This window comes from Saccopteryx bilineata, chromosome 9 (assembly GCF_036850765.1).
Source record: "Saccopteryx bilineata isolate mSacBil1 chromosome 9, mSacBil1_pri_phased_curated, whole genome shotgun sequence".
Classification (NCBI taxonomy): Eukaryota; Metazoa; Chordata; class Mammalia; order Chiroptera; family Emballonuridae; genus Saccopteryx; species Saccopteryx bilineata.
The window spans coordinates 15,626,912-15,653,435 of record NC_089498.1 but is presented as its reverse complement, the minus strand read 5'-3'; the positions used below and the strand labels follow the sequence as shown (position 1 = coordinate 15,653,435).

At 44.6% G+C, this 26,524-nt stretch overlaps 1 protein-coding gene across 2 annotated transcripts in view; it reads left to right on the top strand.

Annotated features, from left to right (window-relative positions):
• CDH11 (cadherin 11) overlaps nucleotides 1–12,636 on the top strand; it is a 151,430-nt gene extending 138,794 nt beyond the window's left edge. For both annotated transcript variants that reach the window (XM_066242950.1, XM_066242949.1), the window contains 2 exons: nucleotides 8,643–8,894; nucleotides 11,286–12,636. In XM_066242950.1, coding sequence (XP_066099047.1) covers nucleotides 8,643–8,894; nucleotides 11,286–11,782 — 749 coding nt within the window. In that variant the 3' untranslated portion in view covers nucleotides 11,783–12,636. The remainder of the gene's footprint in view (nucleotides 1–8,642; nucleotides 8,895–11,285) is intronic.
• The last annotated feature ends 13,888 nt before the right edge of the window (nucleotides 12,637–26,524 follow it).

Here is a 26,524-nt window from a genome sequence, read left to right as displayed (position 1 = left end):
CTCAAGCTTTCCTGCTGTCACTGGCTTAACGACCTCCTGGGATTTGTCAACTCACTAAAAGATCCTAAATGTTTATATGTCACTGAATGCTTTAGAGGTTTTAAACCAAGAAATAGGCAGTATGTTTTTTTTCTCCTTCCCTATCACCAAAGAAAAAATGACCCCACACAGAAGTGGGGGAGAGTGGATTCTTAGGGATATGACAAATTATAACAATGAAAAATCTATTAACACCAACAAACAGGGCATAACACTGAGAGAGCTTACACACACACATATACACACACACATATACACACACATAAGCAATTATTCCTATGATGCTATTTATTGTATTTCACATGTTGGCCATTCCTCAGTATCAAAGGTGTTAATTAAAAGGTCACAATCACCCCTACTTGATCGTGTAGAGATCCTTGATTTAGGGGGAGACATGACAGCCGTCAGAGTCTCTGGTCAAACTCTTTTCTTCATGAGCATGTTAAGACCAGCGTCTTCTAAAGTTATCTTATCGCAGCTTTTCCTTCATTGCTAAATATTGGGGAAATAGTAGATTTCTTTTTGCCTCTGGCACGTTGGTTTGCCTCTGAGAGTGTGCGTGTGTGTTTCAGGAACTGTCACGAGAGGAGGTGTTATATGTGGGTCTCTCCACCATGAAATTCTTAGGTTTCTAAGAGCAGTTCTTTTTGAGGGAGACCTGAGACCCCTGGATCTTTCTGTAGGCTATGATGGAGTCCAAACAATTATGTAACTATATAGGAGAAATTTGGGGAAAAAATTATATTCTGTGTGTGTGTGTGTGTGTGTGTGTGTGTGAACCAATTAAATGGTATGCTACCATTACAGGATTCTAGGGTTGGCTGTGTGTTAACAAAAATATAGTGAAACCTAGAGGAGTCTGACTCCAGTTTTGTGTTTTCTGTGTTATTGTGAATAATCGCTTTCCCCTTTCTCGGTTCCCTTTCCTTTTTATAAAGTAAGTGTAATTATAATTTCTGCACATAGTTTCAAGAATTCTTTGGGATGGATAAGGTCTGTGGAAGTCACAAGAATCAAATTTGCACATATTAGCAGCTCCATAAATGTTGCTAAGTTGAATCAGACCCTGCTCGAATAATGGAAAATAACAATGATATAAACAGAGGGAGATATTGAGCAGGAACGCAATCTGCAGTGTAGACATAGGCAGGTTGACCAGGTTGGGTTCAGGAGTGAGGAGAAGATAGAGACTGGAACTGGCTGCAAGCTAAGGAATGGGGAAGATCTGACTGCGGACAAGCCAGGTTGATGCTGAGATGTGGTGGAAGGAATACCATTAAGCTCTTTATTCTCTTAACACAAAAAACACTGCTAAATGCACAAGATGACCAAGGTAAGGTCCCTGCCATCAAGTTGAAGAGGAAAGACATTCAAGCAATTGCCTTAGACCAACACATGCAATTATGTGTGGTGACAACAGGTGGACAGAGATTCTTATGATGTTCAAAAGGGCGAGAAAATAAATCTATCTACCCAAGCTAGTATGCTCATCTTGAAGCATTAGTAATAACAAATATGAATAATACAAACTTTAAAAGTATTATTTGAAATGTCTATTATTTCGGTCCTTCAGATTGGAGATGGCAAATACTGGCATCAATCATTAGAATTGATTTTTCAAACATCACAACTCCGGGTATAAGAAAAAAATCTAAATGAACTTCCCATCAATGTCTTCTGTGACTGTTTAGCATGTATACTTCTGACATTACTAAAGCTGAAAACTCCACCTAGACTTTGGGACACACACACTATCTATACATTTCTCATATTTGTATATATACTATATATTCCATTATCCTGACAGTGCTATTGACACATTTCTAGGAAAAGTAGAGAGGTCCCAGAGGAAAGAAATCAAATAATGAGCATTCTGCTGGTGACTGCGTAGCTAACCGTCTTCAAGCGTACAGAAACGTTTTATGCAGTAGATAGATCTGCTTTGTCTCTGGAGGTCTGAACAGAAAGGACAGGTAGGTAGATTTGGGTCAGACGTGAACAAGATAAGAGCAAGGATTGGCCTAGATTCTTCAGATCTTTAATAACCTTGAAAACAAGGCCCCAGATAGATGCACCCAGGATGTTTCTGGATAGCCTTAAGTGTCTCAGATCAGTTCAAGCAATGGGGAAGCTTTAGCCTCGGCAGAAAAGGACCGAGGGGAAGGGGCGGTAAGAAAGAGCATCTTCAGAGCTCTCGGGAAGCTTGCCCGCCTGGTCAAGCCTCTCTACTGACTTCAGGGTAAGAGCGGGATGCCCTCATCCTTTGTCACAGTGCTTCCTCATTTCATGGTCATTCGCAGGGGCTGTGCCCATATCCCACCCACCTTGTTCTGCCCCACCCCCTTTATTTGCTAATAGAGGTTGGCACCCGGTCAAGGACTCTTTCCCCATTGATAATTTTCCTTTTTATATGTATTCATTTTTAAAAATATGTAGAATAAATGGCGACTTTTAATAACCAAAGACATTAACAAAAATTGAAGATATTGCTTTAAAAACCTTTGTGGATTGTGGAAACCAATTTGTCAATTAATATCAAGAGTCATATTCTATGAACCAGTAATTATAATCAAAGGTCATATCCAGTGAACCAGTAATCATCAGACATTTATCTTAGAAAAGAGTCAGAAATTTTAAACCACTATGTAAAAAAAAAATATATATATATATATATAATGTTAACATTATATGAGTTGAAAAAATTGCAAACAATCTAAGAACCCAAGAGTAGAATATCATATTATAGAGAAATTAATGATACTTCTTTGGAAAATTTAATACCACTGGGGAATTCTTAACACCTAAAGGTAGAGGAGGAAAAACCATGACATTACAGTCTTGCTGTCCTTTTTTTTCTTACTTTTTTTTAAACTGAGGATTACATCACCAAAATGTCCCAGGTTATTCAAATATAATTCCCCTTTTCAGTGTCAATTGTACATATCCCCCACTGGGCCACATCAGCATCATTTTCCTTATACCTGTACTTGCACCCCTAAATGGGTGCCATGGAGACCATCATTATTGGGAGCTCTTAAATCTTAGCGTAACGACAAAATGCACAGGTATGAATAGCATATATTTGGAAACCAGGTTGTAGACTTAAAATATCTGAATCCTGAATTTGTTTGTCCATTAATAGAACACTATAATTTGCGCATGACATATCCTAGTCATTAATGGCCCCCTTTGCAGGTTTTTGCCTGAGTTGGGGGTGGGGGTGGGTGGGGACTGGAACAGGTTACGTGTCTGTGACCAAGGATGAGAACACTGGGTTGTCAGGATGAAAAACCGAGGTGCTTGAAAAGCATTTTCTTACCTTGGGAAGTGTGCTGCCCGGGACTGATGGCACGAACTGCTTTCTTACCTCAGGATGACGAGCCCTCCGGGGCGGGTGGGCGGGCGGGCGCGCGGGCGGGCGCTTTCCAAACTGCGCTGACATTTCCAGGAATTCATTTTTCTCTCTCTGCCAATAAGCTCCTCTTCCTCAATAGTCTGCGGCTGGAAAAGGAGCGATTCCAGAAAAGAATTAATATTTACCGCACCTCTCCGACAATCTGGCACTGGGCTAAGTAACTTCATGAATGTAATCAAATTTCATCCAAAAATTATTACTTTCTTCGATGAGACTATGGGAACTTGAGTCGTGAACTTAATCTGTCTAAAGTAAGGCAATCAATTTGTAGATGATTCAGGACTCAAACCCAGGTCTTTTTGACCCTAAATACTAAGAGACTTGCTCTTTGGAAGCTTTATAAAAGGATGGATGTAAGAAAGCTCTTGATGGAAACTTAAAGCTCAATACATTTGCCTTTTCCTGTCTCATCTTATTAACCATGGAGCCAATTTGACATGTCGCTTTAAAATGTGTTACAGTGGAAACTCTGTTTTCCCTTGGGTCACCCATAAACCTTAGGAATGTGTATGTCTCAAGGGAGGGGACCCTCTTAAATACAGATAGAGAATGGCTGGTTAATTAAAATACTTTATTTGAAAGGGAATCTGTAGTCAAACTTAAAATGCAAAATTGATTTCCAGAATAGGGGCTTTGTTAGTATTGCTAGGTTGTTTCCTTTTCTATTTGTTATCCTAGATTTGCTTTTCATAAAGTGCCTGCCCATAGTGACTCTTTAGTGACAAAGGTCAGTAGTCAGAGTGGACGACATGAGGGACTCTCAGAGGCCACAGCACTGAATCCCCTGAAGTGTCTTCTCCCGAAAGGAAACTCATCCTCCCATTGACTCTGGGGCCACTTGGATCTAGAGAGGAACTATTTTATCCACTCAAGCAGCATGGAGCTGTTGGGTACCATGCCAGGCTGGTTAAACACGTTTGCCATCCCACATTCACCTTTCACCAATCCTCTAACCCTGGAGGATCCCAATACTGGGAGCCACCTTTTCTGGTAGGATTCTTGAGCCCTCTGGAAGCACAGCTCAGAGGACAAGCACCGGCTTTCATCACAATATTTGGTTTCAATGACAATCCCTTGTGGCATGCTTGATATCAACTAGTGTCCTCATTTTAATGATGATCAAGGGAGACTCTAGATGGGACAAATGACTCATTCTAAAGCATATAATTAGTGTATGCCCAAGAATACACACTCAGTTCATTGATTCTCCACCTCTTGAGCTCATCTTAAAACCCATACGTAAAACACACTTGACTAGAAGAGATTTAAAAAAAAAAAAAAAAAAAAGAGTTCTTGAGAGTCTACTGATCTACCACTCAGAGACAATAAATGCTGCAGTCAGCTGGGCACTTTCATGAGCTTTTATGTAATCATTTTGGTACATCTGAGAGGACTCAGCTGTTCAGAATATGAAACATCTTGAATTCACACGCTGGTGTCCTGCTCAGATCCGTGTTTTCCATTAGTGTTTGATTTTCATTTACTTTCATGTGGAAGCCAACTGCTGCGATCTGGAGGGACAATCTTGATGGCAGATTGAAGAATAGCTTTTAAATGATGGCTTCTATGGGTTTAAAAACAAAAACAAAAACATGCAGTTCGCATTTCCTCCAAACCAACCCCCTGGGCAATAGGGTGGGACCAAACAGATGAACTAGGTACATTGGGCCTGTCATCCTTGTCGGGGAGTTCTATTTAGTCAAGCAGTTTTACTAATTTGCTTTTCCTCTTAAATCTTTCATTCTCATTTTTACTCATGATGTTAGGAACATTTCAAATCGTTAAAGAGTTGGTAGATAGTGTAACTGTTAACTTGTGAACATCTTACTGAACTCCAAAGAATTTATAAGAAAGAAAAAAGCATATTTTGAAGTAATTAATTAAAGATATGTTAATTCTAAAAATAAATAAATAAATAAATAAATAAAGATATGTTAATTCTATTTTCTAATTGTTAAGCATAGAATAGTGTTATGTAGCCTAGAAGACGTAAAAAATACTCAGGAAACTGAATTTACAGTTAATATTTTTTTTCACCCATTTATTTTTATTTTTTCATGATTTTCCATAGTATAAGTAATTTGTTCTCCAGTAATAAGAGTAATACAGTGTGTCCGTAAAGTCATGGTGCACTTTTGACCGGTCACAGGAAAGCAACAAAAGACGATAGAAATGTGAAATCTGCACCAAATAAATGGAAAACTCTCCCAATTCCATACCTACTCAGTGCAGTTCGATGTGGGCTTACACACAGATTTTTAGGGCTCCTTAGGTAGCTATCCCGTATAGCCTCTACAGACTTGTCACTGACTGATGGCCTACCAGAGTGGGGTTTCTCCACCAAACTGCTGGTTTCCTTCAATTGCTTATCCCACCGGGTAATGTTATTCCTATGTGGCAGCGCTTTGTTATAAACGCGCTGATATTCACGTTGCACTTTGGTCACGGATTCGAATTTAGTGAGCCACAGAACACACTGAACTTTCCTCTGTCCTGTCCACATCTCAACTGGTATGGCCGTGGGCTGCTCTGCTGTATACACGATGTTACATCATCATCTGCACATGCGCACATACTGCCACATCATTCTACAGAAACTGGGAGGGTTTTCCTTTTATTTGGTGCAGATTTCACATTTCTATCATCTTTTGTTGCTTTCCTGTGACTGGTCAAAAGTGCACCATGACTTTACGGACACACTGTAGATGCCAGTCACACACAATTCAGAAAATGAACAAAAGAGGGCTGGCTAGCTCATCAGACTTGTGTTGACTGAGATGTTGGCTGCAAAGGGCAGAGACTCTGTCCCCACAAGGCAGGCTGAAGGCCGGTGCGTACGCCCCTTTCTTTCCATGCTGCTCAGATTATCTGCTCACCCCTAAAGGGAGACCAGGTCTGCCTTTTCTGTATGTATTTTCTCTCACAGAGAATAAATTACATCTTCTTTAACCTAAAATATATCAGCATGATTTTGAGATTCTAAGGTATTCTTTTCTTGGGACGAGAGCTAATTCATGGTACTGTCAGTGCATTTAAAGCCTGCAAGCCATTGAACCACTGCATTGGCGATAACAGTCAAATTGCTATAAACTGCTGATTCTTAACTCACAAAGGGAGACAGGCCACTCACCCAGGGTGTGTGTGTGTGTGTGTGTGTGTGTAATTTGATGGAGCTTATTCAAAACGTCAACTGTTCTATAATCCCAGTGTTCCACACCCCTCTTCCCCCTCAGAGCATACAGCCTGGGAAAAAAATATTTTTGGTGTGTAGAGATATGCAGAAAACATGATGAGGACGCATTCGGGGTCATAGGTTACACAAGGCTGACAAACGCATGAAAGCCAGCATCTGGAATTTGGGTTAAACCTTTCCCAGAACAGAGTTACGTCATTTGTTCAACACGGTTTATTGAACGTCTGCTGCGTGTCCAGCCCTGGAGAGGCCGAGATGACTCAGATAAAATCCCCTCCTTTCCCAGAAGGTCATCGTCTAGGAGACGTCAGACAACGACAGCAGAGTGAGCGGGGTGCCAGTTTCGGTAGGGAGGCACGGTGCTGGGGGTCACCCAGGAGGTGCTGGCGGTCACCCAGGAGGCGCTGGGAGAGGTCCAGAAAGGCCGCCCTGACGGGATGACTTCCGGATGCAGTGCTGAGGTGCCAGGTGCTCACGGGCTGTGGTGGAAGCAACCACTTTGGGGGCATTAGGTCAGCGAGTGAGAGGACACGGCCCAAGACAAGCATTGTGCTTGGGACCGGAGTGACTTCGGCATGGCGGGATGCGTGGGAAGGGGCTGGGCGTCAGCCCAGAAGGCAGGATCACATCTCTCTAAGACCCAGGCACTGCCTGGCTGCCGCCTGTGCACAGGGCGCTGTGCTGTGTGGGCAGCAGAGCAACTTGGAAGGATTTCATAAAGCAGGAGGGGGTGACGTGTTCGACTGTGTGCCTGATGGTGCTTAGATTTCAAACAAGCTATAAATTGGCTGTTGGGTTTTATAAGATATTTCCTCTTAAAGGAGAGATTTTCCTTTAGGACTCCCCTGAGTTTCTAGTTGCAGCAAGGGTAGGGGCGGAACAGGAAATCTCTGGAAACAAACACACAAAAACAAAAAACCTGGCCACAGGCTTGTCACAAAGTCGGGAAGTACAAAGAAGGGAAAGAAAGGGTTTTTTTGTTGTTCATTTTCACACTCACTTGTGTATTTATTTATATCCTGTCCAAATACAGAACGTGTGGTGGAGGGCCGCACTGGCTTGTATTTGATGAAAAGGACAATGTCCCCCCCCAAAAAAACAAAATGGCGTGGTTGTCTTGCCAGTGATGGTGTTTCTGTATCCACCAAGTAAAAAAGAGTCAACTTCTGAGATTGGTCCCAAAATGGAGAGAGGTTAGCCTGTGATCCTGTCGCACTGCAGTCTCTAGAGGCAGTAGACAGAAGGGCGAGTGGGGGAGATGCAGTCTGTGACCCCTGGACATTAGCAGAGGGCCCTCCGAGCGGCCGGGCTGTGACCTGAGTGTCCCCATTCTGAGAGCGCACCGCGTCTCCCCTGATCTGAGTGTCCCGGTTCTGAGAGTGCACCGCGTCTCCCCTGTTCTGAGTGTCCCCATTCTGAGAGCGCACAGCGTCTTCCCTGATCTGAGTGTCCCGGTTCTGAGAGCGCACCGCGTCTCCCCTGATCTGAGTGTCCCGGTTCTGAGAGCGCACCGCGTCTCCCCTGATCTGAGTGTCCCGGTTCTGAGAGCGCACCGCGTCTCCCCTGATCTGAGTGTCCCGGTTCTGAGAGCGCACCCTGTCTCCCCTGATCTGAGTGTCCCGGTTCTGAGAGCGCACCGCGTCTCCCCTGATCTGAGTGTCCCGGTTCTGAGAGTGCACCGCGTCTCCCCTGTTCTGAGTGTCCCCATTCTGAGAGCGCACAGCGTCTTCCCTGATCTGAGTGTCCCGGTTCTGAGAGCGCACCGCGTCTCCCCTGATCTGAGTGTCCCGGTTCTGAGAGCGCACCGCGTCTCCCCTGATCTGAGTGTCCGGGTTCTGAGAGCGCACCGCGTCTCCCCTGATCTGAGTGTCCCGGTTCTGAGAGCGCACCCTGTCTCCCCTGATCTGAGTGTCCCGGTTCTGAGAGCGCACCGCGTCTCCCCTGATCTGAGTGTCCCGGTTCTGAGAGCGCACCGCGTCTCCCTTGTTCCCACAGACAACACCGCGGGCGTGTACGCCCGGCGCGGAGGCTTCAGTCGGCAGAAGCAGGACCTGTACCTCCTGCCCATCGTGATCAGCGACGGCGGGATCCCGCCCATGAGCAGCACCAACACCCTCACCATCAAGGTCTGCGGGTGCGACGTGAACGGGGCGCTGCTGTCCTGCAATGCCGAGGCCTACATCCTGAATGCCGGCCTGAGCACCGGGGCGCTGATCGCCATCCTGGCCTGCATCGTCATCCTCCTGGGTAAGGGGCCCCCCTGACCAGCCACCTGCAGGAAGGGCCTGGCTCCGGCCCACCAGAGACCCACAGCCATATCTCAACATTGGGCTCGCTACCGGAACTGTGCTACATACTGGGGATACAAGTTGAGACAATGAAGCAGTTCCTGCTCTCATACACTTTATGAGACCGGGGGGGGGGGGGGGGGGGGGGGTCAGGGGGAGCGGTAGGGGGAGCAAGCAACTTAACAAGCAGGTGGAGCAGAGTGGGGTGAAGGCTGATGAGAAGGTTGACAGGCATCAGGGGACTGCATAGCAGGAGCCACCTGGGGGTGCCATGGGGAGGACGCCAGAGAAGGTTTGCAGAAGAGGAACCTAGGCAGAGAGCTAGGATATAAGCAATGGTTTGCCTTACAAGAGGAAGGAGAAGGGTTAGAGGCAGAAAGAATAATCACGAGGCCAAAAGCATGTGAAGGGGCTCGAGGAACTGGACGAAGGTCACCCGGCTAGAGCTGGATCTGGACTCGTCTTCTACTTATCATATATGGTATCTGGGGGCACGCTGCGGCTTACAGGGGCACCTGAGCAGCTCATCCTGCGCCTGCCAACTGAGGGAGCTGCCCCCCTTCTGCGTTCGTCTGCTGTGTAGTAACCGGGAGTGTCCTGAGGCTGATAACATCTACCCTTGTTGGGCCTCAGGGAGCTTAGATCAGTTCTCCCCAAGTCTCAGAACTTGTGAGTGACACAAATCAAGGTTCAAATCCAAGCATGTTTGACACCCAATTTATGCCATTCCCATGATGCTTAGTTCTCCACTGAATGGATCAATGGGGTTCGGCTGCATAGGGAAGAGCCACTGAGTTCAGTCCCACAGGTAGGTCCTGACTGTGGCCTGGGTACCAGGTCCTCCCTCTGGCCCCGGGGAATGAAGAGATGACTTACACAAACTCTCAGGGCTTAATCAGGTCGTCGCCTATGGAGGAAAGTACGCCTGGGCAGCTAAACTAGAGAGGCACATAGTGAGTGCCAGGATCGGGACAGGGACCATCCCTATGGGGGCGCAATGCATAGAAAGTGCCTGGCATTGACTGGGAAGGTCAGAGACATCTTCCTAGAGGATGGGACATACAGCTCAGGTTCTTTAAGAGTTTCCCAGCTGGCGAAAGAGGCTAGGCTAGATGGATAATACAAGTGGAATACAAAAGAGCGCTAAGAAATTCCTAGTCTAGCTGGGGAGCCCGGGGTGGTAACCCTGGGCTAAGAATTATGATGAGGGTAAGAATGGGGGCAGGTGGGTGCATTGGAGCAGGTGCTCATAGCTCTATGTGGTGTCAGGATGGGATGCCAGGAACGGCTTCCCTGATGAAGGATAAGACAGAGTCTGTCCAGCAAAGGAAGTGACAGGGAGGGGTCCGGGTGACAGTGTCCTCAAGAGTGAGGCACAGAGGAAGGACACTGCTTAGTGGCCAGGGACAGCTTGGGCAGGTGCAGGATCTCTGAGTGGTGCTGGACCCAGAGGGGCTCTCAGACCACTTGCCAAATTCAGCCACAAACATTTTCTCCAGTGTTGCTGAGTTGGAAGAGGGGAAGGGGGTGGGGGGAGTTCTAATGGAACGTTGTAGAAGTCCTCTGAGAAAAGGCACTAGATAAAGAATTGAGCCTTGTCTGAACTTCCCTTATAAGCAGCTCTGCTCTCTCATCCCAGGTTGCCTGGCATTAGCGGGGTTCCTTCTGAAAGAGGGGAAGAGACAGATTTCCTTCATGGGGAGCTCCAGCTGATGCTGTTTTCCTATATTCAAATAAATAAGAGAAGTTTTGTGCTTTGAGATCTTCACAAATGTTCCCTCTTCTACATAGTGGTTTGAAGAGGACCCTACCATGCTTATGGTTAGATTTTTCATTAAGGTCGAGTAGGTCAAGGCTGACCGCCCCCACCCCCATCCCCCAGAGTTCTGCCCAGGAGCTGGACATCACCTTCTATACAGAGACAGGACCCGAAGTCACTGAATGTGCATGGCCCTGACCTGGGAGAGGCAGCCATCTTCCTTTGTGTAAAGGAAATTGGTGTCAGCCATGTTTAAGAGGCTGCAGATCACACAGTTAGAATCTTCCTAATTCTTAGGAAGATGACTTCCAAAATAGGGTCAGATTCATTTGTAAAAAGGTCAACGTAGCCCCAACTTACCAGTGTGTCTAAATAGGACAGCTCCTGGCAGCGTTCTGCCGAGGAGGGCCAGGTGGAAGGCAGTTTTCCACGCGCGTGTGGGGGTTCTAGGTAGAGCTCTTATCTCCCAGGCGGGGCTCAGTTCTGCAGTGCGCACGCTCTGTGCTTTACGGTAAGCAGAGTTCTCCCAGGGTGAGGACCCGGGAATAAGGGGCTTGACCTGTCCTCACTGTCCTTTTCCTTTCCTCGTAGTCATCGTCGTGTTGTTTGTGACCCTGAGGAGGCAGAAGAAAGAGCCGCTCATCGTCTTTGAAGAAGAAGATGTCCGTGAGAACATCATTACCTATGACGATGAAGGGGGTGGGGAGGAAGACACCGAAGCCTTTGATATCGCCACCCTCCAGAATCCCGACGGGATCAATGGGTTTATCCCTCGCAAAGACATCAAACCCGAGTATCAGTACATGCCTCGCCCGGGGCTCCGGCCAGCGCCCAACAGCGTGGATGTTGATGACTTCATCAACACGAGAATACAGGAGGCAGACAATGATCCAACCGCCCCTCCTTATGACTCAATCCAAATCTATGGTTATGAAGGCAGGGGCTCGGTGGCCGGGTCCCTGAGCTCCTTAGAGTCTGCCACCACGGATTCAGACTTGGACTATGACTACCTACAGAACTGGGGGCCTCGTTTTAAGAAACTAGCAGACTTGTACGGTTCCAAAGACACTTTTGATGACGACTCTTAACAATACGACACAAGTTTGGCCTTAAGAACTGTGTCTGGCGTTCTGAAGAATCTAGAAGATATGTAAGCAGGTATTTTTTTACATCAAGGAAAGGCTCATTTCAAACAAGCAAAGTTTTACAGAGAGGATACATTTAATAAAAACTGCGAGGACATCAAAGTGGTAAATACTGTGAAGTACCTTTTCTCCCAGAAAGGCAAACATTGAAGTTGTTTATCGGCTTGGCTTCGCTGGAGGAAAACCACTTGGCATACAAAATATTTAAGTGAAGGAGGAGTCTTATGGGGAACTTAACAATGAAGGGAAATCGTTTCTGTGTTATGGACATTCAAGTCCTTCTTTCTTTCTTTTCTTTCTTTCTTTTCTTTCTTTCTTTTTTTTTTTTTTTATCAAAGAAGCTTCCACAAAATTAGAAAGGACAACAGTTCTGAGCTGTAATTTCGCCTTAAACTATGGACACTCTCTACGTAGTGCATTTTTAAACTTGAAATATATAATATTCAGCCAGCTTAAACCCATACGATGTATGTACAATACAATGTACAATTATGTCTCTTGAGCATACTGCTGACTCTTGTAAATCTTTTTGCTTCTCCTTCCATCTTAAACTAATACGTGCCAGATATAACTGTCTTGTTTCAGTGAGAGGCGCCCTATTTCTATGTCATTTTTAATGTATCTATTTGTACAATTTTAAAGTTCTTATTTTAGTATACATACAAATATCAGTATTCTGACATGTAAGAAATGTTACGGCATCACACTTATATTTTATGAACATTGTACTGTTGCTTTAATATGAGCTTCAATATAAGAAGCAAAAACCTTTGAAATAAAAAAAAAGATTCTTTTTTAATTCTGGGTTTGATTCTTAACATTGGCAAAATTCAGGATTTCTAGTGACCCATTTATATTTCCAATTCAAGATGTCGTGATCTTTTAATAACCCTATTTATGCTCTGTGACCGTCGGCTGCTTTAATTGTTTATTTAAAATCAAATGTGTTTTGCACGTGTGTTTTCGGATGAGATTCTGTAACATCGTGTGAACATTTTGTGCGTTCTCAGCCTGAGCTTCCTGGCTTCTCTGCACACACGTTTTTCTGGAAAAGCAGGATGCTAAAGATCTAGGTCAGTCAGTGGTTTTGCAATACTTGTTATATAATATGCATTTATCTTGTATATCAGTAATTTGATAGTTATGGGCGATGATTTCATGAGGGAGGGAATGAAATGATCAAAACTCTGAAGTGCAAGATGTAGATTTTAATGACCCATACCAAGCATTTGGGGCCCGGGGGTGTGAAGAATCAAAAAACAGACATTTGCCACGAGTGCTCATCAGACCTCCAACGTTATTCTATCTTTCCTTACTTTGATCTTGCCAAGCTATCATAATGACCCTGACAGTTAAAAACTGCTTCCTTTTCCTCCTGATGTTAACTCCTATTAAAACAAGGCAGTGTTTTTAACTTTGATAAAAGAAAGAGCAATTCCTTTTCAGTCCTTTGTTATAAAATAGGCTTTGGGCCATCAGCTCAGAAGGAGGGCAGGGACCACTGTGGGTTCTGAGGGTCACTGCCATGGGATGCCTGACGACGCCTGGTCTCCTGCGGCCCCATCCAGCGGCCTGGGGATGGGACTTCCATGAAGGACGCTTCACCTGCTCAGTTGGGCCAAAGGTCAAAACGTAGCAATACTTGGGGAAAGACCGCACAGCGTCATGCAGTAAATGCTTCCCCTCTTTCCCCCCTGGACACAGGGCATATGCTTTCTCTTGGATTGCAGACAATTTTTAGACTAATCTTTTTTATTTTTCTTAGTTTATTGTTAAAGTTTCTTTTAAGCATTTCTTGATATCTTGCTACATACTATTTTTATGACTGAGTGAAAATGCATACAAAGAAAAATGTTTCTGTGAAAGTGCTCACTTCCAGTTTGGTTTGCATTTAAATCAAACTGAACACTTCAAGGGAATACATTCTGTGGACAATGTCACTTTGGAATCTTTCATTTCAGGGAGGGATTGCACATTCTTAATACTTCCATAATTGCAGGTTTTATTCATTTTTATGTAGTTTTTGGAATCCAAAGAATATTTTGCCAGATTTGTGCAGCTCTCCAGGTGAATTTGAAATGAAGATATAACTCAAAAGGTAGATGGGTAGCGCTTAACCAAGTCTACAGCTCTAAGTACCCCTGTCAGCATGGATGATCTTCTTTTCTATAAATGTGTTTGGATTACATGTGACGAGTAAGTTTTCACGTTTCTATGTTCAATTTTTTTTTAAAAGGCTGTCTACTTTTCAATAGTTAAAATATTTGTTTTTCTTTTTATCTTTTCTCTCTCTCTCTCTCTCTCTTTTTCACTTTAAGCCTCTGTTGTTCATAGAAGCTTGGAAATAAAATGTCTTTTCTGACTAGTGGAGTGCTTTTTCCTTTGGAACATATTACCGAAAAAAAAACCCCAATCTTAGTTCAAGTGATCCTTCATAATCACTGCTTTATGGCATCCATTGGCTAAAGGAAGGAGCATTGCTCTGTTCGTCTTGTCCTGGAGTAACAGGTATTACTTATACTCATCATTCATTCATTCATTCACACATTCATTCGTGCCAATTACTTAGGATGCAGAATGGATCATGCTACCTTCCTTGACATTGTTCAATTTTCCCAAACCTATTCCAAAATATCTATTCTGTCGACCTGTAATCACCTTTTTTTTTTTTTACCTGTATGCTTACCCACCTCCCCAGACAATGTAACAGGGCATTTCCTCTTCTTCAGGATTGAGGGAACAAACTAAATACAAGATACGACAGGAGATGGTGCGATGCGGACCATGTGTGGAGGATAGGCCTCGGGCAGCAGTTCCTAAATCGATCTGGTGTTTAGCTACATTAGATCTTCTAGGCTGTTATTCCTGGGAATGGTAGGAACATAGGAGAGCAGATTATCCACTTCACTTGGAGAAACTTGTTAAAAATCCATATTCATAGTGCCCAGAGAGGATCGCCCTGCATGCCAGGTGGGACCTGGTCAGGAGTATTTGAAATTGGATAATTGTGTGACATCCTTCACTTCGTTTTGAAAGACTTTGTAGGTCAGTGACAAATGCATTGGGATCTCTGAGCGGAAGAGTAGCCAGGTCAACCGGACAGGCAGTATGGTGGACAGAGGAGTGGCGTGAAACCCGGAGGCAGCCTGGGAGGGTTTCAGTGAAAATCAAAACGCAGTACAAGGAAGACTTAGAATCATTCAGTGAATTAAGAATGGAAAAGAGGCCCTGGCCAGTTGGCTCAGTGGTAGAGCGTCGGCCTGGCATGCAGAAGTCCCGGGTTCGATTCCTGGCCAGGGCACACAGGAGAAGCGCCCATCTGCTTCTCCACCCCTCCCCCTCTCCTTCCTCTCTGTCTCTCTCTTCCCCTCCCGCAGCGAGGCTCCATTGGAGCAAAGATGACCCGGGTGCTGGGGATGGCTCCTTGGCCTCTGCCTCAGGCGCTAGAGTGGCTCTGGTCGCAGCAGAGCGACGCCCCGGAGGGGCAGAGCATCGCCCCCTGGTGGGCAGAGCGTCGCCCCTGGTGGGCGTGCCGGGTGGATCCCGGTTGGGCGCATGCGGGAGTCTGTCTGACTGTCTCTCCCCGTTTCCAGCTTCAGAAAAATACAAAAAAAAAAAAAAAAAAAAAAAAGAAAAGAATGGAAAAGAGGCAAAGCTCCTCCTTTTTGCACTGCCATCGGCCCGGTCCAGACCTTCGTCATCTCTGACCTGGAAGACCAAAGCAGCAGCCCCGTGGCCGCTGTCTCTCTCTCTCAACTTCTCCTCCCAAAGAAGCTGGAGGGAAGAAACTCACAACTCAGGTCACGTGACTCCAGAACTGAAACCTCTTCAGTGGCTTCCCAAAGTCTTCAAAGAAATTCCAATTCCCCTGCTTTATGGCTAGACATGACCAGGGCCCTGCTAAACTCTCCAATGTCATCTTATTCCTGTCTCCTTCCAGTGCCCTGAGCTGCATGCAGCCACAGGAGGCATCTGTCAGGTCCACGTACAAACAAAACGTGCTCACCTGTCCGTCTAAAAGTAGGTCACCCATTGTTGGTTTCTTTTGTATCCGTTACAACTGTTTAAACTTACTTTGCTTATTGGTTTGTCCTGTGTCTGTGTGCCTGACTGCTCCACCAGGATGGAAGCTTCTAGAGGCAGGGATCTGCTTGCCCTCTGCCACAAGACCTCACACTCCTCACCCTTCCTTTCCAAGCTGGGCCCTGCGGAAAGGCTCCCACAAAGAAAGGTAGCAAGGAGAAAAAAGCCTGTCTGCCACCCATGAGTGAGTGACCAGAGACTACCCCATCAACATTCACAGGCGCATGTATGGAGTGGGTTCCAGGAAATCTGCTCCCCGGGGAACTCAGAAAGATCTGGAAATTTGCCATGGAGGAGACGTGACCTCCAGATGTGTGTGTTGTCACCAACTGTCTGGACCAAAGATGTGGACAAGGCCCGGGGGGGGGGGGTGTGAGGACGACGGAGACGCAGAGACCCGACTCCGGGGACCAGGTTCAGTGACGCAGATCCGCTTTATTCAGGAAGCAAGCTAGCTTATATACATGGGTGCAGCCAATGGGATGTTATAGTAAGACAAATGGCCAAAAAGGGCCAGGGGGCTGCCCGGCTGGCGCTGAGTCATTTCCGCACAGCGGGCGAGCTTCCTTCCTGGGTGTGCCCAGGAGGGTTCCGGGAGCTGGAGTGTTCTCACAGCATTGCGTCAGCCACAGCTGCTACGTAAATGCTCTGTGCTCTACCTACACGAAGGCATAAGGAACGTCCCAGCCTGTTTCCGGCTGCGCTTGCTCAGAAAACAGAGTGAGGGTGAAGATTCACCAAACGAGCTCTTTGAACACCAGTCGCTGGTACCACTACTTTCAAAAACATCTCGAAATGGTTAATGTGGATGAGCACCTACTGCAGATTGTTGAATAAAGTTATATATAAAATTGCCAAAAATAAAATAAAATAGAATATAAAATAAAATAAAGAAAGAGGCAGGAATCTTGTTGTTTTGTTGTATGCCGGGTTTTCTATGGTACCTGAAATACCATAGGCGCACAATCCATGCTTCTCGAATGAATGACGGCAGATTTGTCAAGACTTGATGACTGATCAGAGAAGGCCCATGTGATGATGTTAAGCTCCCTTAACTGAGAAATTGAGTGGATTGTGATCTTGGTGCCTGGGATGGTGAATTCAAAAGGAGAAATGGGTTTAGTGGAAGGAAGTTGAGTTGATTTTAGGTTGGATGGATAAGTCAGGGTTGCTGGTGTGGCAGCCAGTTGGAACTGTCAAGGAGCTCACCAGAGCTACAGACTTGCTAGTAGCTCACTATAGAAGTAGGGCTGGGCACGGAGAACGAGTCAGCAATGGCAGCTGAAGTCTCATGAGTGACTGTGTTTCCAATTGGGTCTCGCGGCTCACTCCCGGTTCTGAGGGAGCGTTTCTGTGGTAAAGTCGGTCCCTCTGGTGTTGGAAGAGTCATGCTGGCTTTAGTTTTGTTAATCCAAATAATGAGTAAGCATAAACCTTGTCCTTTATGTCCAATACCTTGAAAAATAAGAAGGGAATATTAATTAACCCATTAACACTTTTCTTCAATTAGTGAGACTTCTTCCAGCTCATACTGTGTTGGGAGGGGATGTTCTAGGTACAAAACACTGACCTCATTACTTGGAGGAGAGAAAGTATGTGCTGCCATCCCCATGTTACACTGAAGGAAACCATATATCAGAGAGGCTAAGCATTTCTTCAAAGCATGCACAGGATCCCACTTCCCCCACCTTGGGCAAGGGAGGTACTGGCAGCAAGAAGTGGAGGCGGACAGTCCCCCGCCTCCATGGGTTCAGTTAATTGCTCTGAGCAGCCGTTCACCACAGAGCCAGAGGACAGGACCTCACCACATGTCTGAATGCCCCGCCTCCCATCCGAGTCCAAAGCAAAACATGGAACAGCACTGCAAATGGTTTCTGCTGGAGTTTGCATTTTTCTGCAATATGAATGTTGAAGATCAAATATAAAAGAAACCGATTAGGCATTTCATAGCTGTTTGTATTATGTTTCCTGGAGAAAAAGTTTGATGTTTATTTTCTTTATGGGATTTAAATTGTATTTAGAAACAAACAAAACAAAACAACAAAAAACCGGTCAATGGTGGGGCCTCTTTCAGGCCCCGATGGCCTAAGAGTAAGAACTGAATTTTCACCTTGTAGGCTCACTCATCTAATCCTTTTTCATAATTAAATGCTACAACCTTCTTAAAAGGTCTTCTTCATTGAAGGCGTTATTATACATTTTAAATATGATTTGACAGTTCTCTGTCACTTTAATCAACTGACCGCCATAACGTGCTCATCTCACACAGGCTCGTGGAGGCAACACTGGTCAGGGGTTCATCCTGTGAGGAGCTCAAATCTCCAGCCCAAGAGGGAAAGCAATATACCCCTGGTTGAGTGTGACATTCAATACATCCTTACATATAAAGCCTGGCTCTCATTCCTACTCGCTGTGTGACTTTGCACAGGTATCTTGATCTCTCTGAACTACATTTCCCATGATCGGGCAATGCAAATAATAGCAGAGCTTATCCTGCCAGTGAGGAAGACGAATAAATGAGCTCATGTTTCTAGAGACACTAGCAGTTCCTAGGACAGGGCAACCACTGAATGGAAGGTGGCAATTATATTGTCAGTGTTAGTATTCTTTGAGCAATCCCAGGTTGAAGAACAAACGTAGGGAAGAAGTTACACCTCGTGACTCCCTTTACCTCTGCAGGGCCCACTGTCCCACTGCTCTCTCCTGAGCCGACGGCAGGATGGAGCTTAGCACACGGTCATTTAGTTACGGAGAACTGTTGATCAACAGTTTCCTACCACTGAAAATTTTTTTTAATAAAACTAATTAATTGATCAATGAATTAAATTATATGGACTACAATATATAGCATAATGTTAGCAAAGAAACAGGTAATATAATTCTTTTTTTTTTTTTTTTTTTTTTTTTTGGTATTTTTCTGAAGTAAGAAGCGGGAAGTCAGAGAGACAGACTTTTGCATACACCTGACTGGGATCCACCTGGCATGCCCACTAGGGGATGATGCTCTGCCCATCTGGGCCATTGCTCTGTTGCAACTGGAGCCATTCTAGCGCCTGAGGCAGAGGACACGGAGCCGTCCTCAGTGACCAGGCCAACTTTGCTCCACTGGAGCCTTGGCTGAGGGAGGGGAAGAGAAACACAGAGAGAAAAGAGAGAGGGAAGGGTGGAGAAGCAGGTGGGCACTTCTCCTGTGTGCCCTGACCAGGAATCAGACCTGGGTCATCTATATGCCAGTCCGACGCTCCACCACTGGATTCCCCATGGTGAATCGAGGGTCCAAATTTTATGAATAATAAGAGCCTAGTAGCCATCTGCAGACAGGGGCTCCTCACCTGCTCTGTGCATGGGAAAGAAGCTCAGGCTGAATTCTGGCTCACTATTGACAACGTATAATTCAACCACTGCAGGAGAACCCAATCTAGATAAGATTGACCTAGAAGAAAAAGATTTCATCTTTCTACCAGCAGAATTAGATGTGTTCCACCCAAACAGAACTATACAGATTGCATCCTCATTTGCATCTACACTGACCAATTGGAACTGCACATTTTGGATACCTCATTTACATAAAATGGACCAAATTGTGAACCTGGACAGGAACTTTCCTATAAAAGGCAGCTTCCCTTTGTCTTGATAGAACACAATTTAAATTGCTCCTTTTGCCAGAAGAAATGCTTTTTATTCTTTATTGAAGGCTAAAATTCATTTTGGTTTACAGCTTGTCAAGAATTGCACAAATGTTGGCATTTCTAATATAAGGAATTTCAGATTTAATACATTTTTGCTCATTTGTTAAAACAACGGTACCCCTTTTATAGACATAATTCTTTGAAAATATTTAGATTTGAAGACATATCATTTCATTAGAATACTTTTTAAAAATAATATTTCTGATGAGTTTAATTTAACCACATTTTTACTTCATTTAGCACTCAGGAAATTGGAAATTATTTTATGCTATGATAATTTTCTTCCTTTTTTTTTCCCCCCAAGCACTAACTGGATACGAAAGAAATAGTGGTGCCTGGAAATTAATTTTTCAATTTCTTTCTCTCATGAATTAGTAAAGCGGTCTGTGCGATGGTGCTGACCCAGCATACTGGACCAGACCTCCTGTGGGGTGCTCACATTTTCTCTCTCTTTTTTTTTCAGTATATACTCCCAATGCAGAATCAGCGAGGAGAAAATATTAGGGGCAGAAATAGAGGGATGAATGGATAAAGGAAAATGAATTCTTCATTTTATGTTCTATGTTGTATAGAATTCCAAACTACCAGAAATGCCATGAGAATTCACCTGGCTATCTCCCCTCCTCCCCGCCCCCAGGCTGTAATAGTATTTTCATAATGCTTTGGGTTTAGCCATGGCGGAACTGGTGATTCCTCTCTGGATGTTCCCGTATTACACGCTCACATCAAATTGGGCCCCTATGCACCAAGCAGATAGATGAAAGGTCCATCGGATGAACCTGACTTGCTAGCTCTGAAAAGTCTGCTTATTTTGCTGGGTGTCCTTTCTTTACCTATATGGGGGACATCTGTATCTCTGTCTGGCATACCTCTAAGAACACTAGAAAAAGATTGAGGCAGAATGGGAAAACAACGAAAGCTATAACTTGTCACATAGGGGAATGATCTTATTGTTGTTTTTTGTTGTTCTTTGGGATTCTTACTATGGTAAACTGGATCTTTCTGGCATCGGGAAATAATTCAGAAGACAACCTCAGTTCCAAAGCAAATTTAAGGAGCTCTGGCTTCCTTTGCCTCTTGGAAGACTCTGCTCCAGTAGCTCCAAGGCGGGCTCTGAACTGCCTCTAAGAGGTGGATGCTGCCTCCGGGTGCTTGAGGACCACGCCCCCCGGGCTTGAGGGCCACGCCCCCCAGGCTTGAGGACCACATCCCCCGGGCTTGAGGACCATGTCCCCCAGGCTTGAGCACCACATCCCCCGGGCTTGAGGACCACGTCCTCCAGGCTTGAGGTCTACATCCTCCGGGCTTGCGGACCACATCCTCTGGGCTCCTCCCCACCTAGCCCTCAATCCACAGCAATCTCATCACCAGCATGGAGATTTCTAAGCCTGGGCTAGGAGGACTCTTGATCCTGTAGTCTACTGTTTTTTCAAGTGTGAAAGTGTATTTCTGCATCTTGTTGGTTAGACAAAGTGGTTTTAAGTGACACTGAATAACATCATACTTTAAAGGGCAAAAGGTTGTCCATTTTCAATTACTAAGCAGATAAACTGCCCCTATTCTTCCTGTCTGGAATCCACTTCCTCCTAATGTGGCTCATTTCCTGACCAACCAATCTAAAGTAGCCTCCTAGTCCCTGTCTGCCATGTGGCCCTCGGTCCTTCTTTGCAGACTGACGAAGATAGTCTTCTTTGACTGTTAAGCAGATAAAATATATTATGCTCACTTTCTTAAAGATGGCACTGCCCACGTGGAAGCTTGTCACCCAGGTGATGGTATTGGTTGCCCTTCTTGCTTGAGATGGGCGTGATTATATTAATGTGTTTTGGGGGCAGGCTGTGGGCAGGCAGGATCCTTGTAGCCTGGGGCTTGGTTTTGGGACTAAGCCTTTCCCACCCTTTTTGATGTGGGTGGTGCACTCTCATGAGGAATCCCATTATGTCCCAGATAAGTGATTTTGTATCAGAGACTTCCTTGTTTATATATTGGATTAAAGGTTTTGGTTTCTACACTATAAAGTGGGGCAGACCGGGAGCTTGCTCTCTCTCAATTCCTGAGATTAGCATTAGAGAGGAGAGCAGAATAAGGCCACATGGAGGAGAGAAGAAGCAGCCAAGATGGTGGAATGCTGAAGGAGAAGCCAGTTTGTGCAGAGTTTGTGCAGAGAGAAGGAGATGGGGAACGGAGGTGAATAAGGCTGATGAGGTTAAAAACCTTTGATTCTAGGAAACTCGGATAAATCAGTAGCTTTGTGAGCACTGAATGAGTGGGTTTTGAAGCCGTGTGTGTTTTTACTTGCCCGCCGGGTGCAAGCTAGGATTAAAGCTAATGATCCACCAGTTCTTGGCTCTGTTGTTTCATTATTATCTGTCCAAATCTAATGCGAACCTGCATAGGCCAGGTAGCTGTGATGGTGGCCGTGGCTACTGGCTTTACATTGACCAAACTTTAATGAGGCTTCTCTGAGACCTCTGTTCTACTGGCCCCAAGTCAGCCGTCCATCTCTGTCACTGCAGTATCCAGTTTGAGCAAGAATCCTGCTAAGTCAGTTTGCTGAAAATTCCCCACCCTTGACATCTGACTACTCTCATATCTTAATCACCCTGGTCTGCCTTAGCAAGAATTCTGTTGAGTCAGTCTAGCAAGAATTCTCTTACCACTGATGTTTCCTCTTAGTAATCTTGCATAGTCTGAACCCCCATCTGCTCCTGGGATACAAATCCTAGTTTGTCTTTGTTGAAGCTAAGAGTTGAGTCCAGTCTCTCTCCCCTGCTAGAAAATCTGACTGTAGCAACTCCACGTGAATGAAGAGAGCCTACTTACCATCTTTAACAAGTCTTATGACATACTTTTTAGAGTACATATCACATTCTGATTTTCCTTTTTTCAATGTTTGCTCCGGAGTATGGACCAACCAATTCTCTGGTTTGATGCATTCAGCCCAAAGTGGGCGGAGCTGCAACCACCAGCTTTGACCCAGAATGCATACGGGTTTTCCATCTCAGTCCACAACCTTAGTGCTGCAAAAATATCACTGTCATTTTTTCTTTTTCTGTTTAATCTCCACAGGCCATGCCCATCTTGCCAAACTAAAAGAATTACACCCAGCCATTAGCCTCAGAATTTTCTAATCAGGGCTGCACTGGAATTTAGAAACTTTCTAGAAAATGAAAAAACCATCCTTGTGGTTTTGTCATTGTTGTTTTGTTTTGTTTTGCAACAGAGACAGAAAGAGGGACAGATAGGGACAGACAGACAGGAAAGGAGAGAGATGAGAACTATCAAGTCTTTGTTGCAGCACCTTAGTTGTTTATTGATTGCTTTCTCACATGTGCCTTGACTGGGGGGCTCCAGCAGAGCTAGTGACACCTTGCTCAAGCCAGCAACTTTGGGCTTCAAGCCAGCAAGCATGGGGTTATGTTGATGATCCCACGTTCAAGCCAGTGACCCCATGTTCAAGCTGGTGAGCTGGCACTCAAGCCAGATGAGCCCACACTCAAGCCGGCAGCCTTGGGGTCTCGAACCTGGGTCCTCTGTGTCCCAGTTCAGTGCTCTATCCACTGCTCCCCTTCCTGGTCAGGCATGAAGAAACTGTCTTTGATCTCTATCTCAATACAGTCTTAGCAGACAACTTGCTTTTGCAAGCCACAGTGGTCTGAGGAATTTCTGGGTCTTGTGGCTCCATAGAGCAGAGAAAATATCAAATGTCTAGGGCAGGGGTCCCCAAACTTTTTACACAGGGGGCCAGTTCACTGTCCCTCAGACTGTTGGAAGGCCGCCACATACAGTGCTCCTCTCACTGACCACCAATGAAAGAGGTGCCCCTTCCGGAAGTGCGGCGGGGGGGGGGGGGGGATAAATGTCCTCAGGGGGCCGCATGCGGCCTGTGGGCCATAGTTTGGAGATACCTGGTCTAAGGTCTCACTTTCTTAATCACTCTGTAACCCATCTCCTCTGACTGAGGTTCAGTTCCTTGGGGTCGTGCCAAAGGGCCACCTGGGAGTCAGCCTCGTCAGATGGACATCACACCTCCTTGTCTTGGGTGAGAGTGGAGGTGGAGAGTTAAACATCTCCCCTGTCACTGTCACACTTCAGTGGGTTTAATCTTTTCTAAAACAGTTCACAAAGCTATTTGACTTCAGGCTATGTCTGCTTTCTCCAGGGCACATATCCTGGAGGCTAGAAGTCCAAAACATTCTGGCAACCTTTAAAAAAATTGAATGAAGGAGGACAGAAAATCTAAGGAGAATCAGGTTTGATTAATATTTAGGAAAAGTATTTTGCTAGGTCATTCTGGTGGTGGGAGGGGGCAGACAAGAAACGGGGCAGATCAATGAATATCTATATGGTTAAAGTTTTATATATATTTATATATATTTTATATATATATTTATGTATGTGTGTGTGTGTGTGTGTGTATATATATATATATATATATATATATATATATATGGCTGTATAGTGATAAGCAGTAAGGAGGAAAACATGTATAAACTCGGGGGATGTAGAAAGAAACCGTCAGATGGAGGAGAAGTGGCTCAGGTTTCGTGGTCTGACCCGGGAAGGCTCAGCAGGGAGGTGATATTTGAGGAGAGCCCTGAAGGGAATGAGCAGCTAGCCACACAGACATCTGGTCTACAGGCGTTCCAAGCTGTGGGAACTGCAAGAGCAAAGCAAAAGAGAATGAAGGGAAAATATTTACGTGAGATGTGGCCGGTAAAGGGGTTGTATCTTTAACAACCAAATGGCTCATATAAATCAAAAAGGTGCTAACAGATAAAGGAGTACAGATTATATACAAACTACAAAAGAAGAAACGCAACTAACGATGGCCCAGAGAGGTCATGTCTATAATGCCATCAACTAGTAACCAAACAAATGCATACTAAGCAAAGGTAACATTTAAAGTGCTATTTTTCAATGAAACCAAAACGTAAAAAAATAGTTAAAATTTTAATACTAGCACTGGCAAGAATTCAGAGAGATCAACACTTTCATGTTTTGATGACAGAAATGTAAATTGGCATACTTCTTTGGAAAATTACTTTGCCAGTGTGTTTCATGAACTGAATTGTCACAAGAACAGTCTTTCTCCCTTTGAGAATCTACCCAGGATGTCATTCAGGTATGGAAAGCTATGTGCATGTGTATATCCACAAATGGTCAGTGGTGTCAGAAGCAACTCACATGTCCTGCAACATCATATGAGTAAGTAAGTGATTGTGGCACACTGTCTCAGCAGGTTAATAGGTAGCTTTTAAGCATGATGGTTCAAAAATGATTTAGTAACATGGTGATATGATAAATCCTTACGACATTGTTAAATGGGAGTGAGTGGATCCAGTGTACACCATTATACGTGTATCTTCATTATGGTTTAAACTGACAACCTATTTTCACATGTGCATGTTTCTGTGTTTATGTATACTTTATTTTTAATCCATGTGGAGGAAATGATGGCTTCTGTATTAGTCAGAGTAATGCAGAGAAACAGAACTGCCAGGATATATAGACGAGAGAGAGCGAGAGAGAGAGAGAGAGAAAGAGAGAGAGAGAGAGAGAGAGAAAGAGAGGTTTATTGGCTCACACACTTGGGAAAGCTTTGCAAGTCCAGAATCCGCAGGGTAAGCCAGCAGACTGGAGGCCCAGGGAAGAGTTACAGTTTGAATGCAAAGGTGATCTGTTGGCAGAATTTCCTCTTGTTTTGGAGACTTCATTCCCTTTCTGTAAAAGCCTTCAACTGGTTGAATGAGGCTCACCCACATTATGGAGGGTAATCTAATTTACTCAGAGTCTACTAATTTAAATGTGGTTCTCATCTAAAAAGTATTTTCAGCCCTGGTAGGGTAGCTCAGTTGTTAGAGCATCATCCTGAAATGCCATGGTTGGGGGTTTGATCCCTGATTAGAACCCATACAAGAATTAGCCAGTCAATGCTTACATAAGTGGAACAAAAATGGTGTTTCTCTCTCTCTCTCTCTCTCTCTCAAATCAATGAATAAATAAAAAATTTAAAAATATCTTCACAGAAGCATCTAGAATAATGTTTGATCAAATATCTGAGTACTGTGGTCTAGCCCAGTTGATACATAAAATTAGCCATTATAGCTTGACGCTCCAGGTTTACATAATGTGTCAAGTCCACACTTCCAGAGAACCAAGAAACTAACAAATAAACAAACAGAAAGTACCTTCTTGATGGGTACAGGAAAAATCCAAGAGGTGACTGAGCTGGCTTGGAGTACACAGCGATCCCTAAACCAACCCCAGTGGGCAGGGGTCAGGATATTACGGTTGGACAAGTGTAGGTCACACAGCGGGTCCAGAAGGAGACAGCTACAATTGGACCACATGCAATGGATTTATTAGAGGAAAGGGATGCAAGAAAAAAGAGGACAAGATAGGCATGTTGAGCAAAAAGAGGTTCTGACTCGAGTTTACCGAAGGCATTGTCTTACCAACCTACACAGAGCTTTCTGTCTGGCATTAATATCTTCTGCTTAATCTTTTTATTTTTCAACTACCACCCTTAATTAGTTCAAAGAATACAGGGGAAAATAACAAATTTTCCTGCCGTAGTCACATCCCAACTATCGAACTGTTTCTGGAAATGAAAACCCATGGATAAACTATTGTACACCCAATAAAAGAATGGCCTATCGACTCACTTCACAACATGGGTGAGTTTCAAATGCATTTATCTTCAGTGAAAGAAGCCAGGCTCAGCAACATACATATGCTCACTTCCACTTATATGACCTTCTTGCATATACAAAATTATTGAGACAGTAATCAGACTAGTGTTTGCTAAGGGTTGGGGGTAAGGGTAATATACTGACTAACACAGGGGAATGGGAAAAGTTTCTTTTCTCCTTAATTATCATATTTGTCAAAAAGTAGCAAAAAATCAAAT